General features: G+C 33.4%; 2 protein-coding genes across 2 annotated transcripts; both read right to left on the reverse strand.

Annotated features, from left to right (window-relative positions):
- Positions 1-1,541: 1,541 nt before the first annotated feature.
- On the reverse strand, positions 1,542-3,354 carry LOC110653992 (glycine-rich protein A3). The gene is made up of 3 exons (XM_021809822.2): positions 3,203-3,354; positions 2,498-2,764; positions 1,542-1,946 (listed from the first exon to the last, which is right to left on the reverse strand). The coding sequence occupies exons 2-3, from the start codon at positions 2,745-2,747 to the stop codon at positions 1,699-1,701; spliced, it is 498 nt and encodes a 165-aa protein (XP_021665514.1). The 5' UTR covers positions 2,748-2,764; positions 3,203-3,354; the 3' UTR covers positions 1,542-1,698.
- A 14,096-nt stretch (positions 3,355-17,450) lies between these two features.
- LOC131174019 (uncharacterized) lies at positions 17,451-18,041 on the reverse strand. The gene has a single exon (XM_058137045.1). It carries the CDS (start codon positions 18,039-18,041, stop codon positions 17,451-17,453), a length of 591 nt encoding a protein of 196 aa, XP_057993028.1.
- Positions 18,042-18,470: the final 429 nt, after the last annotated feature.

An 18,470-nucleotide genomic window follows, 5' to 3' on the forward strand; every position in this document is an offset into this window, starting at 1 on the left:
GTTGTTGATATGAAAAATGATTAATATAAGTATACCATATAATTTATTTTACTATTTGAAATAAATATATAATTATTAATTTATTATAATATAATATTTTGTTAAAATAGCTAAATAATTCAAAAAATTATAACCTAAGAACGAATAATGATGATTCTATTTAGTATTGGGACAAATTATATATATATATTAAAAACTGTTATTTTGAATTTATTTATTTTAATATTTTTATAATTAAAATGTCTTTTAATTTTAAATTAATTTATAATACTCTTTAAAATATTTTTTCAATAATAATATCAAATAAATTTAATGTCTGTCATAAAAGTTATGTTAAAAAAATGAACATAAAAAATATAATTGTATATTTAAATTTTTTTTAAAGTTATCACAGTAGATGTGGTACTAAGCACTGTTACGTCTCATCAACATTGCACTGATAAAAACAGGATTCAGCTGCATTCAAAGCTAAATCAATCAGCGCTAAATTTGATGTGAACCAAATAAAAAAACGATAAATTCGTATACTTTGTTTCTTTGATCTATGTACCACATTAATCGCAACTTATGTAGAACCTAAAATTTTCTTTGCGAGACTACTGGCTAGTGAGGTTAGACACAAGTCTCACAGGTATAGGAGGAACACAGGTAGTACCCAAGCGACTAGCATGGTTGGTGACATAAGATCACCAATGGGCCAGGTGGGTGAGCAGTTGCAATAGAATCGGCTGGAACACTCGAAATGGCTTAGAATATACAAGCACCTGGAAATCTAGTGTGAAAAGTTCCAGAATCATCTAGCCTTCTCTCCACACCTCCAAGAAAGCTTCCAGGGAGACTTTGAGTAGCTGTTAAAGAATTGAAACTTCTCGAAGGTTGCCTTTGAATAGCAATTGAAGCTTTTAAGAAAGTGCCTTTGAGTAGCAATTCAAGCTTATAGGAAGATGACTTTGAGAAGCTTCTAAGGAACTCCAGAATTCTCCATGCAAGATGTCATGAAATTATGTAGCTAAGGAGGTGCATACCTTCCAAGGAGATTTCATCCTAGCCATCCAAACTATGAAGGTGGAAGATATTGAATCCTTACCGTCCACTTTAGAGGTATATTCTCTACCACATTATTGAGAAGTGGAGAAGCCTATAAATAGAGACTTAAGCAAATCATTTGCATTCATATTTCATATTTTAAAGTGTATTACAGCTTAATTGTACACAAAAGCCATGTAAATTTTTACTTCAAAGAGTAATATAATTTTCCCTTTTGCTAAATTCTCTTCTTTTGTTCCTTTTGTGTACTTAGCTTCCTTAAGCGACTTTTGTCACCCTTGTTAGTCTACTTGTTGGGCTAACATAATAAAGACTTAGTCCATTCAATTGACAAAGTGCCGTACGATTTTGGTGTTGAAATCACCAAGTCCGTGACATCTATCATAGGCTACTCGGTCTAGTCGAGACCGAGTCTATTGTCGCTCAAAAAGAATCTAGTATGGCAAACTTAAGGAAACAGAAATAAGCAAACTGCTCCACCACAATGTGCAATATACAAATTAGAAGCCACCAAATGAATATATTATGATCACCTAACAAAAACTTCAGCATACACAGCCGATTAAAAAAATTCTGTCAGGCATTATCAAATGCACTGTTTATTCAAAGAAACTTGAATCTGCGAGTGCAAAGTTAGTTATACATGCTTTTTCACTTCCATTTCTTGAACTTCCCTCCAAACATTCCATGTTTTCCATGCTTCCCATGCTTCCCATGCTTGAACTTACCACCACCATGGTGCTTGAACTTGCCTCCGTGATGCTTGAACTTGCCAGGCTTGTGTGAACCATATCCAAAGTGACCACCGGGATGTGCACCATGCGACAGATGGTGTGCACCATAAGCAGCAGCTGCTGCAGCAGCACCCCCAGCAATCATTGCCCCTACGCCACCATGTCCTGACAACAAAATAATACATTTGGTAACATTCAAAGTTTCACTAAACATATTGGGGCCAAAGAAACATCTCTAACATCCTAAAACAATATATTTCAAGTTCTCAACAAAAATTGTCACTAGAATGACAAAAAAGAAAAATCAATAGAATTTTAGATCTTAAAAGTATAATCAAAGGGGAATATGGGTCTCTTTTGCATTATAGTTTGAACTGATGTTGAGAAATACACTACCTCAAAATATTCATCAATAACTTTCATATTTTGATTTCATATTTTAGTCATAAGAATTTCAAAACAGCAAAATAAATTTTTCAAATTGTTTTTTTTTTTTCAACATCTAAAAGGGTGTTTTCTAAAAGTAGTGTCAAATTAGCTTTTTAGCCTTCCAACCACAATCCCAAAGGAAGCATTTGTATGCTTAAAAATTAACAATGAGATTATAAAGTGGGACAATTATGAAACAACTACAGTTTCAAATTTACTAAATTAAACATTAAACAACAATCACTTTCTCACACGGTTTCAACCAAAACGTCAGCACAACCATATACCTGAATGGTGTGGTGCAGAGGGACCAGGATACCCGGCTGGTGGGTAACCACTAGGAGCACCAGGAGGATAGCCAGATGGAGGATAAGCACCAGGTGGATAGCCTGCTGGAGGGTATCCCTGTGGTGGGTATGACCCAGGTGCTGGAGGGTATTGTCCTGGAGGGTATCCAGGGACACCATGACCATACCCATGCCCAAAAAGACCTTTATCATGTTCATCATGTTTGTCCTTGTCCTTTCCACCTCCCATGTTTACTGAGTTATACACTGCATAATTGAAATACAACAAAAAATCATATTAGTTAAACTCAAAGGATCATTCTAAAATTCCATAAAATTGACAATAATAGAGAGAGATCCCACATGCGGGATCTACAATACAGATGTAGGATCTAATAAATTTACAACTACACAGTTAGAATGATAAAGATCACAGAACTTGGTGCCAAAATTGAAATGATTTCTTTTTTGGGTTCATAAGAAATTTGTCAAAAATTAAACAGATTTAGCCTGAGAAGAAACTAAAAATTAATTTCCCATCCTGTTACAAAAACTATGATATCAGAGGGATAGAAACTATGTAAATCATGAAATATTATTGAAATTGAAAGAGTGATTTTTAAAGAGTAATTCAATTAAATGAACAAAAAATAGCTTGTAAAAATACCAAATTGAAGGAATAATCAGAGAGAGAGAACAGCATACCCAATGTGTGTCGAGAAGAGATCGAGAGAAAACAAAAAGTGCTTCGTAGAATGGTTTATGTAAAACAAGCGAACACACTATATATATATATATATATAAAAGATAAGATATGATTCCACGCGTTTTTCTGATGCGATGTTTACGCGTCTAAGCTTTAGCATTTGCGTGAATATCACTACGTTTCATTTGTCATAGGTCAGCTACTGAATTTTAACATTTCTTTTTTCTGATTTAGCTCAGGCGAATTGTAAAAAATTAAATGTCTGAGTAAATTTATATTTATATTTATATGTTTGAACAATTTATAATTATTATTTTTTAGTTTTATTTTTAATTATATTTTAAATAAAATAAATTATTATTATTTATTTAATTTAATTTAAATAAATTTTTATATATTATAATAATAAATTTTTAATTAATTTATGATGTAATTAATTAAAATATTATTTAATTCTTTTTATAAAAAATAATTTTTATTATTATTTCGTTTAAAATATAATAAAAATATATTATTCAAAAAATAATTTAAATTTTATAAAATTTTCATATTTTATTTCATAATTTATGTAAATTGATATTTATTTATTTTAAATTATAGGAAATGTATTAAATTAATGAGAAAATAATATTATTTTAAAAATATATAAATATAATATTTTTTGTTATTAATATAATAAAAAAATAAATTACTAATAATAAATTAAATTATTTAATTTTAATAATAATAAAAACATATAACATTATTATTAATTAAAAATAATATTTTATTATATTATTTTTTAAAAATACTATATCTAAGTACAAATTTTTTTTATTAATTTGATATATTTTCTATAAAATAATTTTTTGATAAAAATAGTTATCACTTTGCTTAAATTTATAATATAAAATAAATATATTTCATAAAAATTAAAATTTTAAAATATTTTTCTTTTCTATTAATATAATAAATATTAAAAATACATATTATTTTTCAAAAGATAAATTTTATAATTTTAATACTGTAACTTTAATTATTTTTAATCATCTTTATTTGTAGTTAAATTTTTGATGCAATCATATTTACAATTTATTTTTGAAATTTTACTTCTAAATAAAAATATAGTTAAGAGATTATTTATGTATAAAAATATAGATATTTAATCAAAATTTAAAAATAATTCATTTAAAAATTAATGATAATAAAATATAGATAATTAAAATATTAGCTATCATTGTATTTGATATATAATTATAATAAATAAAATATTGAAAAGTTTAAGAAATATTAAATAAGAAATTTATAAAAATTAATAATTAAATAAATATTATTAAATATATTTAAAAAAAATTTTAAGAATGATAACTAATAACTTTTGACAGAAATAATAAAAAAATAGTAAAAATAAAAAAAAAAAGATTTGAGAGCTTTTAGGTGAAATGAAAATACTTGGTGGAAGATAAATTTCATAATTTTAATACTGTAACTTTAATTATTTTTAATCATCTTTACTTGTAGCTAAATTTTCGATGCAATCATATTTACAATTTATTTTTGAAATTCTACTTCTATATAAAAATATAGTTAAGAGATTATTTATGTATAAAAATATAGATATTTAATTAAAATTTAAAAATAATTCATTTAAAAATTAATGATAATAAAATATGGATAATCAAAATATTAGCTATCATTGCATTCGATATATAATTATAATGAAATAAAATATTCAAAAATTTAAGAAATATTAAATAAGAAATTTATAAAAATTAATAATTAAATAAATATTATTAAATATATTTAAATAAAAAAAATTTGAGAATGATAACTATATAATAAAGATTTTTAACAAAGATTTTATAATAAAAATAATAGAAAATATAATAATGTAATAAAAAAAATTATTAAAGATATGAAATAATTTAAGGTTGATTAAATTATATGATAGTTAATTAAGAGATCACAAATTAATTGTCAATTTTTATTAAACTAATTACCGTCAATGACTTATTATTATTATTATTATTGAAGGTAATACGTGGCAAAAATTTTTTTTTGCATAAATGAATTTATAAAAAAAATAATATAAATAAATTTAAATATTACATTTAATTATAAAAGTTCTTAATTTTTCTAAAAATCAAATTTTAAAGAAAATTGTCACGATCCGATCTCGCAGGCCAGACCGATACTAGGACCTGAGTTAGTATAAAGCCCTCGAGACCTGTAGTAAGCATTACTATTCATAAATCCATAATCAAGGCCAAAAACTGAGAACCAATATGTAAATAAAATAAAATAAAATATTAAATTTTTAATTCGGGTCAATCGAGCCTGATAACCATTAGAAACTAAAACCAACGGAGCTCAGCTTAACCCTGATACCATCATTTATGAATTATTTAAATATCATAAAAATTTTTTGTATTCTGGAAAAATAGGGTGAACAGAAGTCAGCGTTCGACTCATAGAGTAAGATATCGATTTTACATACAATTTCTATAACTACCTAATTCTAATGTATCTTTAGAAATGAAATGCAAAAGCTTCATATAAAACATACAAATCAAGTTAGGTCACATCAAAGGAAATCTAGAGCACTCACACATACATATATGGGGAGCTAATCCCTCTACCCAGCTTTCTTAATTTAACCTCTGCCAGCGAGATCAACTCAAAACCGGACTTTCACTTAATATCCAATTGCGGGGGCCAGCGAAATCAACTCAAAGTCGTGGTTATCCCGACTTGTTCATAATAAGGATCGGGTCCCAGCGAGTCAAGCTCCAGCCCCGTCTATCCGTCCTACTCATATCTACACACACACACACACCAATTCACACACGTGGCTCCAGATCACCATAAAATGACAACTACAGCAACAAGTACAAATACAATAAAAGGTGTGCCTAATATTTAACTACATACTTATATATATAAGTGATGCATGAGCATGCCTTGAATAAATACTAATATTGAAATTATAAATAAAATCAATATCTACTCACAGTACACTGGGGGCTATTGTGGTTGCTGGGTGGAGAAAAATAGCTGATCTCGATTACCTAAATAAATATATTATAGATTTATTAGTGCTAATTCAAAATAAGACTCTAAAGAGACAATAAATAGCCTAATTTATGCCGAAAATCTGACAGAATTTTTTTTATACCAAAGACCTACCCAACCTGAAAAATGGTTTAAATAACACTTCTAAACTCAACTCATATTTCATCATCATTATATGGCTCCTCCGGGGCCCTTCAAACCAGGCAATAATCACAATATCAGAAAACTTAATTATAAGACTTTAAAACTAATATTTTTCAAAAACTATCCAAACTAACTTTCAAAATTCTATAAACTTGCCCCGCGGTTCTTAACAATGTTATAAGGCTATTGCAAAAGGAATCACAATTTTCTGACTATCCATGAATATTTTATGAATTTTATTCTAAACCCAGTATGAGGCAAAAATTGAGCAACTGATGAAGACATCATGGAGGACTTACTTGATGTTGTTTGCTGGTTTTACAACCCCGCAAATGCACGGATCGCGAACAAGTAATAAAGTAGTGAGTAGAGTATCGTCCCACGAGGAATTTAATTAGTAAATACCAAACTATACAGTAATTTTGGCTGTTTAGGCTGTCGAATAAAATGAGGAAATGAAGCTTGTCTATTTTAAACACTAGAATAAAAAAAATATAATAAACTTAAAATGGAATAGTCTATTTTGAAATAATTTTGGAATTAAGATTTCACACTTTAATCTTATTATGGATGTAATCTTGTCTATTTATTGGATTGAGAATCGTTTGCCTTGATGGAAATTAATCCTAAGATATCCTAATTGAAGGAGCGGAACCATGAAAAATTGTTACATTAGAGCATTGAATTTCAAAAATTTTCTTCTAGGGTTACATGCATCATACCACATTTCTTATGTGCCTAATTATTTCAATGCTTAATTGCATATTAAAACACTTTTAATATGTATTAGGATCTATGTTTGCCATTCATGATTGTGAATTAACAAATTAATTCATTTAAACCCTAGTTTAAAAGAGGAGTTAGAACACTAACCTCTTTAATGCACTATGGATGTAATTGGCACCTTTAGGAAGCACCTAGGACCCCAAGTGTTGTCCCTCTAGCTTGTCCACACCAAGATCACCAATGGGCAGCCCCCAATTTGCTTTTCAAGCCTTTGCCAACTAATTATAAATTGGGTAGAGAGGTTGTGTGTACAGGACACTAGAAATAATTTCTAGCAATTTTAATTCAAAGGATTTTGGGCAATTCTCTTTGAATTGATGAGACAAGATGAAGAGGAGAGAGAGAGAGAGGTGTGCCGCCACCTTGGGGAAGAAAATAAAAGTGTTATGTTTCTTCTTTTTTTTTTCCCCTTTTATATAATTAGGTCATTAAGTCACTTAAACCCTATGCCACATGTTACCATCTCATTGCATCTTATTTTTAATTGACTCAATCACATTAAGCTAAGTGTCAAAGCTAGACTTAATCCTAACTTTGATCATATTACATGATAGGAAGATAAATGGCAAGCCTATATGATGCCATGTGTCACCATCTCATGGTGCCACATGTCACCATGTGAAATAACTAAATTACCTTTATGTTGTAGTTTTGAGTTCTCAATCCAAAATCATTATTTCTCCTCTTCAAATCAATTTATATCAAAAATAAATAAATAAATTAATCTCTATTAATTGATTTCTCACAATTAAATTCATATTTAAACACTTTAAATATAAATTTAATTTATATTATACATCCAATAACCTAGATTTGGTTTCAAGCCATGCTAGGGACTTTGCAATCTTATTGCAAATCAAACCTATTTAATTTAATTAAACTCTTTAATTAATCAATTAAATCACATTTTACTTGGTGATTATCTTGTGTATGTGTGTGACTCACTAGGTTCATCACTAATTGGCAATGAGATATGATATTAACTCTTAATATCATCAGAACTCTTTCTTACCATAAATGATTTCTCTAAATCATTTTAGGTATCTCATAGACCATGGTTGACACCTAGCATAGCGTGTAATGGCCACCAAATCAGTAACAAGTAATATCTTAAATGAACCTATAATCATATGTTACCATGCACTAGAATCTCTCTGTTACGAAATCCCAATTTGAGCTGGAGTCATGGTTTATGTCAAACCCCATTTGCTATGAATATTATGTTCTCTTTTAATTCCAGTTCTTGATTAATTAGACTTTCTTGTCACAAACTCTTTTCTGACTAAATCTGTCTGTCCTGACCAGGAACTTGAAACATCAAGAACAATTAAATAAACATAGGATTTTATCCCTATTTACTTAGGGTAATAGATTCCATCTTGATCAACACCTATCTCCATATATAACTAGTAGGAGCCAGCACATGCCCATATACCCATACACAATACAAGTATGAAAGCAGTATTAAACTCAAATCACCTATATACAAAATAACTGTGTTATCTTAGGTTTAAAGATTATATGCACTGATATGATATATGACAATGCATTGACAAGAGTAAACTCTATGTACTTGTTATATGCATTACTGGTTTGGCCAACTTATCATGTATAAGTGCCTATCATATTTGTTATATGGCATAAGACTCACCATTTCATCTTATTTATATCTCATATAAATACCTTGGGAACAAACATGAATACAATCTTTCTGGATAAGTCATGTCCTGTATGAAGTATCCTCGATTGTGAACCAATTTATGATACTTTGTGCTAGAAGTACTGCCACTCATATTCTTAACAACTTAAGAATAGAATTTCTAACAAAATATCAATGGACTTTTTCTATTACACATAAATATATTATGTAAAGTGAAAATTCCTTTTATTAATAAAATATGTATAAGATACATACTAAATGATATGTTCTAGGGCATACTACTAACACTAAGTCCTCTCTTAATGCACCTAAGGTGTATTTTAATTAATCTAAACTCTACTTTTGTAGTGATTAAATTAATTAAGATCTTTGACTAATTTCAAAACTCCACAAAGGTCATCAACCTATCTCTAGGTCAGATTTCCTAGGTTTAAAATCTTGATTTTCTAATATTAATCTTCATCTACCAGTCCTTCAATTAATATCTATAATCAATACTAAGTGGGTACCAATACATAGCATGCATTAAGATCACAAGAAATTAAATTAAGGAACAAATCTCAAATCCAATAAACAAAACTTAATGTTTGTCCATAATAATGATTACAAGCATTACTCTCCTAATTCCAGAATATGAAAATTACTCACTCATAGTGAGTTTAGCAAACATGATAAAAATAAAGTAAGGGACAATAAAAATCCTCTAAAAGAAATAGAACGAAAGAACTGAAGAGAATCTGCAGCTTTGATCTTGTGGAACTTTGGCTAAAGGCTCCTCCTTGATACTGATATCTTGCTCCTCTAGACGGCTGTGAGAAAGTGATTATACGGCTCTGGGATTTCCCCTCTCTCTCCCTTTTTTTTTCTCTTTTACAGCTTCTATTTATAATAGTTGGCCTAGGATTAGGTTTTCTTCTTTTAGAGTCCCCAAAAGCGTTAGGAGTCTCTTTTCTTTGTTAAAAACTGAAGCTGGAGCGAAATTAGGAAACTAGCAATCAATTGATACATGGCCCATGTATCACTACACAGCCCAAGGCCATGTAACTAACTAGAGTTCTGAAGGTTTGCATCTTGCGATGTCACAAAAGATTACACGGGACGCAGTTGGTTACATGGGTCCAAGTACACGACCCGTGTACTTTTGTTCTTCAGAGAAATCTTCAAACCTAGGCAGGCAGAGACTTACACGGGTTTCTATGATTTACACGGGTTTGAGTACACGGCCCGTGTACTGCGTTTCTTCCTTGTCTCTTTTAGCTTTCCCTTGGCAGTAGGTTACACGGGTCTGTGTCTTTTCTTACACGACCAGTGTAAAGTGTATCAGCAACACTTCTCTTCCCGTTGCGTTTTTCCAAGTTTTCTTTTGTACTCTTTTACCTTGGAACTTCATCCAAACACCTGAAATGATGCAAAAAACATGGAATTTAGAGTTTGTCAATGGAAATCACAAAAGTTAATGAAATTAATGACTATGCATGAGATTTCTTGCCTACATGATATGAAATAGTATACAAATGTGCTTAAAAACATATATATAATATAAGTGTATCAAATACCCTTGAACTCAAACTTTTGCTTGTCCTCAAGCAAAACAAAACTCTGTTTTAAAGCATATTTTAGGGGATAACTTAGGAATATAGCCAATGATTCGATAAGCATATAATAGAACTCCTCCAATCCTTCATACCAATTACCCTCTTTCAAGGCATAAGGGTTCTAATAGCTGTTTGCTTAGAACTCGCTCTCCCTTCATGGTTTTTCAACTAATTATTCCTCTATGCAAGGCTATTAATAAGTCATAAATAACCTATTTTATCAGAATGAAATTAAGAAATACTTACTCTCCCAAATTGCCTCTATTGATGATGATTGTGGCAAGTTTGATTTAATTCCAACTCCATAGGCATGCCTCAATTTCCTATCTCCACTAATGCAACATATATTTCTAAAAGATCAAAAGGTCTTTAGATAGGTAGCATTGGGGTTGAGGGGTGACGATTTGGCTACCAATGAAGGGTTTTAAAGAATGCAAACACGAGAATAGCTTTCATGTACAAAGTCCTAAGTATACCAAGTTTATTTTGTTGATTTTGTGTGAGGAAAAAGGGTTCTGCATAGTGCTAAGCGTTCTTTCATAATACTTATCTTGGGACTTTTCCTTCTCTCTTATTTTTTTTTTAATATCAAGTCCCTTTTGTCCTCTCCCCCAAACTCATTGCTTTTGTTGGGTTGAAAAGGCAAAACATTCTTTGATTTGATTGTACACTTGCATTTTTCTTGGTTTTTTTTATTTTCTCCTCATACTTTCTTTTAATATATGGTATACCTATCCTTAATACACTGCGCTTCCTCAGAAGGGTGAGTTGAGAGTTTAGGTTAAGGGCTAGGTAAATATTTATGGGTAAATAAGGAAATTCATACAGGTAAAAGTATAGGCTCAAATTGGTTACAAGGGATATATTGTGATTAGGGTGGTCAAGGCTTAATGAGGCTGTATCAAAGAATGCCTTAATCATCTCTTCATTAAGCATATGCTAAAATTTTGCCCCGATAGGTCCAAGAGTCATGTTCTAGAGCTAGTGAGGCAATTTTTTTTTTTTTTGGTTTGTCTGTATTTCAAAAATTTTCTCCTAACTTTACAAGTATAATGTGACAAATTAATAGCTATGAAGGGGTTTAATTAGTCTAGCTCTATTAAGGTGATTAGGTTTTTCACAGATAACAAATTAAAGTCCTTTTTGCCTATTCAGATACATTTATTCTTCTATCCCATGGAGTCCAATTATTAGCTCACTAGAATTTTTAGTTATAGTCCTAAGTTTCAGAAACTCAAGGTTCAAAATTTGCAATTTTTTTTTTTTTTGGAATTTTGATAATCAAGTATAATATAGATAACTTTAAGCAATGTAATGATTTGCAATGCATGGAATGACCTTGTATCCCCAAACTCAAATCAGACATTATCCTCAATGTTAACACAATATGCAAAATTAAAAGATAGCACAGAAATTATTAGAAAGCATATTATGTATTAAGAATTTGAAAGTTTGAATAAAAAGCAAGTAAAACAGACTTAAAAGTGTAGTTTAGGACTAAGGTATATGAAATTATACAATAAAGAACCTATCCTATAATCCTAGCTCTAAAAGGTCTCTGATGGTGATGGTGGTACGTCTTCATCAAGCCTTTCCAGTATCATGTCCAGCTTGTTATGGGCTTCCTGGAGGCTATCCTCGAGTGCCTGCATTCTATTGTTGAGCGTGGTCTCCATACGTTGCAGGTATGCAAGGACTGGGTTTGCTGGTGGTGGTGTTTATGGAGGCACTCGAGTGGGAGACTCGTGATGGAGTGGCTCTTAGGCTTCCTCCTGGGCATGTGAGGGTCACCAGGGCCTTCTTGTGCTTCATCTCTCCTAGGGATGACATTTCCTTTAGCGTCAATCAGGTAGCAGGTGTTGCCGACCTTCTTACATATCCCCATGGATACGCAGATGGTTTAATCGATCTTTGAGGTCCTGGTGATGGAGCGCAGCCGGTGATGACCTGAAACAAATTCGAAGTGGAGTGCGATGGCTGTGATAAGGCCACCAAGCACGATTTTCCTTGTAGGCTGGTGAGATAGGTAGTGAAGGTGGTTGCAGAAGAAGAATTCGGTGTTGCAGCGCTGCCCAGTGACCATACACCAAAGGAAGAAGAGTTCATTAGCGTTCATTACACCTAAGCTGTGACCACGGCCCATGATAGTGTGTGCGGTTAACCGATGCATGTAACGCAAAGCAGGACTGGTGATACTTATAGATTTTGACTTGCTGGATTTGTAAGGCTCTATGTTTAGGGCTATAGAATGCCAGAAGTCAATGATATTATAGACCATCTGGTTCTGCAAGATCTCTTGGTGTCTGGTGCTGTCGAATCCAAAGATGGCATTAAACTTGTCCATATTCATTACCCCGTTGACACCAAGGAGGCGAAATTCAATCCTGCCCCTATCATCCCTATCAATGGGCCATAAAGTGGCCCTGAAGCTCCCTAGAAACTCTAGTGTGGTGTCCTGGTAGGCAGGAAATTGGAGTTGGGTGAATCTGGTCTGCCCAATGCTGTCAAGGAGTCCGTTGATTTCGTCTTGCAGCCCTATTTGTTCCAGCAGCCCAAAATTCATATACTTTGTGGAGATTATTTTTTGGGTATGAAGCTAGGTACATATATCTTTGTGGGTCTCATCGCGAAATCCCTAAGTGATGGAGAATTCCGGCTGTAGTGGCTGTCGGTTGCGGTGGAGGTGGTGCTGCCCTTGTTCTTAGGCATTGTGGTGATGGTTGAGGGGGTGAGGGTGAGGAGCTACTTCCTTGTCTTGAGGGAGAGCCCATTCTTCTTGCTAGTCTCTTTGCAGGAGACATTGGTGACTTTGGGAGAGGGAAAGCTAGGGTTTGGTGAGGGGAGAGGAGATTAGAGAGGTTTTTATAGGCTCGGAGAAGTGGAGAGGAAGGGTTTTTGGATGGGGAATGGTTTAAGGATGAGAGGTGAATTTAAAGGGTCGTTGTGACCCTTAGTTTCGCCCATTTTGTGCCTCAAGAGTTGAATCTGTGACATGATACATGGGTCGTGTATCACTACATGGGTCTCGACATGTAGGCCCGTGTAATTTTCTGTCCGAAAATTTTTACTTTTGCTAAGATACACAGTCCGTGTAAATTAGCTCGGGGACCCATGTAACTTTCTGTCTCTCAAGTTATCTTACTGAATATGTTACACAGCCCGCGCAAATTACATCGGGGACCCGTGTAACTTCCTGTAGGCTTATGTAGCCTTATTTTCGGGCTCCGGAATGTTACACGGTGCGTGTAAATTATTACACGGCCCGTGTAACTTTTTGCCTTTTCATTTATTTTTTTTATTATTATTTTTTTATTTTTTTTTCAAGTGCTCATACCATTCCTATTTACATAAATGAGATGAATGCAAGAATTAACAGCATGATTAATTCTCCAGTTTTGTTTAATTTCCTCTTGTGTGGTTTTGACTTGACGATTCCTCTCCTCTCTTACTTTCAGTTCCTTGCTTCTTCAGAATTGATATCTTGGGGTTTCTACAAAATAAAATGCGAATAAATATAGAACAAAAATCAAAATAAGAAAGAGAAAGAAGGAAAATTCAGAAAAATTTGGATTGCCTCTCAAAAAGCGCTAGTTTAGTCTTTAGCTGGACTTTGCTTTTATTATTCATAGTCTGTCCAGAGGGTTGTCGAAGGTGCAATTGACTCCCTTCTCTATGGGTTCTCCCTGAAAGTAAGACTTTAGCCTCTGCCCATTAACTTTAAATGCGCTTGAGGTTTCTCTCCACACTTCTACTGCTCCATGCGGGAAGACTTGGGTTACCTTAAAAGGTCCGGACTATCTTGATTTCAGCTTCCCTAGAAAGAGTTTCAATATAGAGTTGAACAACAGGACACGATCTCCTTCTTTGATTTCCTTCCTCCATATGTGCTTGTTGTGCCATTTTTTAGTTTTGTACTTGAAGATCCTAGTATTTTCATAGGCATCCTGTCTGATCTCTTCCAGCTCATTGAGCTATAGAAGTCTTTTTTCGCCAATAGCTTTTAGGTCATAGTTTAGGGTTTGGATGACCCAATAGGCTTTGTATTCAAGTTCGACGGGTAGGTGGTAGGCCTTCCCATAGACCAAGCGGAAGGGTGTTGTTCCAATGGGAGTTTTATATGCAGTGCGGTATGCCCACAATGCATCATCTAGTTTCATGGACCAGTCTTTCCTTGAGTGATTAACTATTTTCTCAAGGATATGTTTTAGCTCCTGATTTGAAATTTCTACTTGGCCGTTTTGCCACTTTGTGAGTTACTCCATATTTCTTCAATAAATTTTCAAATTATCGATTACATAAGTGATTTCCTCCATCACTGATTATCGCTCTTGGTAAGCCAAATCTTATGAAGATGTTCTTTCTGAGGAATTTTGTTACCACTTTTGCCTCATTTGATGGAGTGGTTACTGCTTCTACCCATTTTGACACATAGTTGACGCCAACTAGGATATACTTGTTTCCAAAGGAAGTTAGGAATGGGCCCATGAAGTCTATTCCCCACACATCAAATAGTTCGATCTTAAGTATACCGTGTAGGGGCATCTCATTCCTTCTTGAAATGTTTCCCGTTCTTTGGCATTGATCACAAGCTAGCATAAAGGACCTTACATCCTTAAATAAATGTGGCCAGTAAAACCCTACTTGCAAAACCTTAGCCGCTGTTTTTGTGGTGCCAAAGTGTCCTCCATATAATGATGAATGGCATTGTTGCAGAATGCTCTCTATTTCCTCTTTCGGTATGCATCTTCTTACTAACTCATCATTGCATCTCTTGTACAGCAGAGGTTCCTCCCATGTGTAGAACCGCACATTATGCAGAAATTTCTTCTTTTACTAATAAGTCATGTTTGGAAGCAATACCCTGCATACAAGAAAATTAACAAAGTTAGCATACCATGGAGCTTGGGAGAATGCTAGTAATTGCTCATCAGGAAATGAATCATCAATTGGCAAATCCTCGATATCCCCTGTGTCTTCCAGTTTCAGCTTGGAGAGATGGTCAGCTACTACATTTTCGGATCCCTTTTTGTCCTTGATTTCAAGGCCAAATTCTTGCAGGAGTAAAATCCATTGAATCAGCCTTGATTTTACCTCCTTGTTCAAAAGGTACCGGATGGCAGCATGATTTGTGAATACAATGACTTTTGACCCAATTAAGTAGGATATGAATTTATCAATTGAAAATACTACTGCTAGGAATTCTTTTTCTGTGGTAGCATAATTAATTTGTGCATCGTCGAGTGTCTTGCTAGTATAATAAATGGTGTGAAGCTTTTTATCTTTTCTTTGCCCGATTATTGCTCCAACTGCATGGTCACTTGCATCGCACATCACCTTTAAAGGTAGCTCCCAATCTGGTGGTTGCATTATTGGTGCTGAAATAAGTGCTTCTATGATCCTGTTGAAGGAGACAAGGCAATTTTCATCAAAATTAAAGGAAACATCTCGACTTAACAAGTTGGTAAGTGGCTTAGCTATTTTGAAAAAAAATTTAATGAATCTTCTGTAGAAGCCTGTATGTCCCAAAAAGCTTCGTACTCCTTTAACTGATGTTGGTAGTGGCATCTTTTCAATGATTTCAATTTTTGCCTTATCAACTTCAATTCCTCTTTTTGATATCAAATGTCCTAAAACTATACCTTCCCTTACCATGAAGTGGCATTTTTCCCAATTTAGGACTAGGTTTGATTGTTCACATCTTTGCAATATTTTAGATAAGTTAGCTGGGCAATCATTAAAAGTAGTTCCATAGACAAAAAAATGATCCATGAAAACCTCCATAATATTTTCAATATAATAAAAAAAAATCGCCATCATGCATCTTTGGAAAGTAGCGAGGGCATTACAAAGACTAAAGGGCATTCTTCTATATGCAAATGTTCCGTAAGGGCATGTGAATGTGATTTTTTCTTGATCTTTTAGGTGAACAGGAATTTGAAAAAATCTCGAATACCCATCTAGATAGCAGAAGTAGAAATGTTTTACTAATCTTTCTAACATTTGGTCTATGAAAGGAAGAGGAAAATGGTCATTTCTGGTGACACTATTCAATTTCCTATAATCTATGCATATGCGCTAACCTGTAACTACCATAGTAGGGATTAGTTCATTGTTTGCATTTTGAATGACAGTTGTCCCACCTTTCTTAGGCACTACATGCACTGGACTAACCCATTTGCTATCAGAGATCGGGTATATAATACCTTCATCTTATAGTTTCAGAATTTCCTTTTTTACTACTTCTTTCATGTTTGGGTTAAGTCTTCTTTGATGTTCAATAGTGAGTTTATTGTTTTCTTCCAAAGGTATCCTATGCATGCAAATGGAAGGATTAATCCCTTTTAGGTCTTCTATTTTATACCCTATGCTTTTGCTATGGGTCCTAAGTATCCTTAGTAATTTTTCCTCTTCTATTTCAGATAGACTGGCATTGATAATAACAAGATATTCAGAATTTGAGTCCAGGAATGCGTATCTTAGCATAGAGGGAAGAGGTTTCAGTTCTACCTATTTGGTGTTTTCTTGAAGCTTGCCTTTGGGCTGTTCCTCCTATAACTCTTCTATAGCGAAAACTTGAGCCAATAATAAGGGTGGATTAGCTGTCAAGGATTGCATACAAGCTACAGTTTTCATGTTCTCCTTCTCTGATGTGTGGCTGTGCACGATGGATGCTCCTAGAGGATCTTCAGGGTGTGCTTTAATGAATTCCTCTTCAACTTGTTTGTCAATTATATCAACCTTTAAGCATTCATCAGGTTCAAGTTTGTGTTTCATTGCACTAAACAGGTTGAACTACACTTCTTCATCTCTTACCTTGAGAGTTAACTATCCATTCTTAATGTCTATGATAGCTCCAGCAGTTGCTAAAAAAGGTTTTCCCAGGATTGTAGCGATTTGGACATCCTCCTCCATTTCTAGTACAACAAAGTCAACTGGGATAAAGAATTTTCCCACTTTGATCGGGATGTTTTCTAGAATGCCCACAAGGTATTTCACAGATCGATTAGCCAGTTATAATGAAATTGTTGTAGGCTTAAGTTTCCTCACATCAAGCTTCTTACATATTGACAAAGGCATCAGACTCACACTTGCACCTAGATCACAGAGGGCTTTGTCTATATTCATGCTACTGATAAGACAAGGTATGGAGAAGCTTCCTAGATCCTTGAGTTTTGGTGGCAGCTTGTTCTGCAATATGGCACTGCATTCCTTTGTAAGAGCAACAGTCTCATAGTCCTCTAGCCTTCTTTTCTTTGATAAAATGTCTTTGAGAAACTTGGCATAAGATGGCATTTGAGAGAGTACTTCTGTAAAAGGAATGTTTATATAGAGTTTCTGCAAAACTTCTAGAAACTTTTCAAACTGCTTATCCAATTTGGCTTTCTGGAATTTCTGTGGAAAGGGTAGAGGAGGCTGATATGGTTCTGGTAGCTTCTTTTTCTTCCATGCTTCCTCTTCTTGATTCTCTTTAGCTTCTTCCTTTTTCTCCTTTGTTTGGTTTTCAGATTTATCAGAGGTTCTCTCAGTTGGTTCTTCCTCTGACTCTTCTAAAATTCTTCTACTCCTCAATGTAACTACCTTACAGTGCTCTCTTGGGTTCATCTCCGATTGACTAGGCAGCTTACCAGCAGTTTTGCTTGAAGAGCTTGCTTGCTGAGCAATTTGATTTTTAAGCATCTTGTTGTGGGTGGCAAGTTGGTCCATTCTAGAAGCTAGCTGTTTAATCATTTCATTTTGCTGTTGTTGGGCTACTAGGAAGCTTTCCATCATGGATTCCATAGTCGACCTTGGTTCAGGCTATTGATTATGAGGGGGTGGCAATGGCTGTGTAGGGTTTTGTTCCCTATTCTAAAATCCCAAGGGTTCTGGTGGTTTGCACCCTTGTTGTTTGTTCATTGGTTGATTTTGTGAATTTGACCATGAGAAATTTGAGTGGTTCCTCCATTCAGGGTTGTATGTATTTGAATATGGATTGTGGGACTGTCTCTAGTTGAGGTTCCCTCCGTTATTCACATAGTTCATTTATTTTGT

This window comes from Hevea brasiliensis, chromosome 15 (genome assembly GCF_030052815.1).
Source record: "Hevea brasiliensis isolate MT/VB/25A 57/8 chromosome 15, ASM3005281v1, whole genome shotgun sequence".
Classification (NCBI taxonomy): Eukaryota; Viridiplantae; Streptophyta; class Magnoliopsida; order Malpighiales; family Euphorbiaceae; genus Hevea; species Hevea brasiliensis.

What these genes read in the sequence shown, in the direction of transcription:
- LOC131174019 (XM_058137045.1), bottom strand. Translation starts at nt 18,041, where the DNA reads ATGAACCCAAGAGAGCACTGTAAGGTAGTTACATTGAGGAGTAGAAGA.
- LOC110653992 (XM_021809822.2), bottom strand. Translation starts at nt 2,747, where the DNA reads ATGGGAGGTGGAAAGGACAAGGACAAACATGATGAACATGATAAAGGT. An exon ending in CTCTGCACCACACCATTCAG is followed by an intron (nt 1,947 to 2,497) that starts GTATATGGTTGT and finishes TTTTGTTGTCAG; the next exon opens with GACATGGTGGCGTAGGGGCA.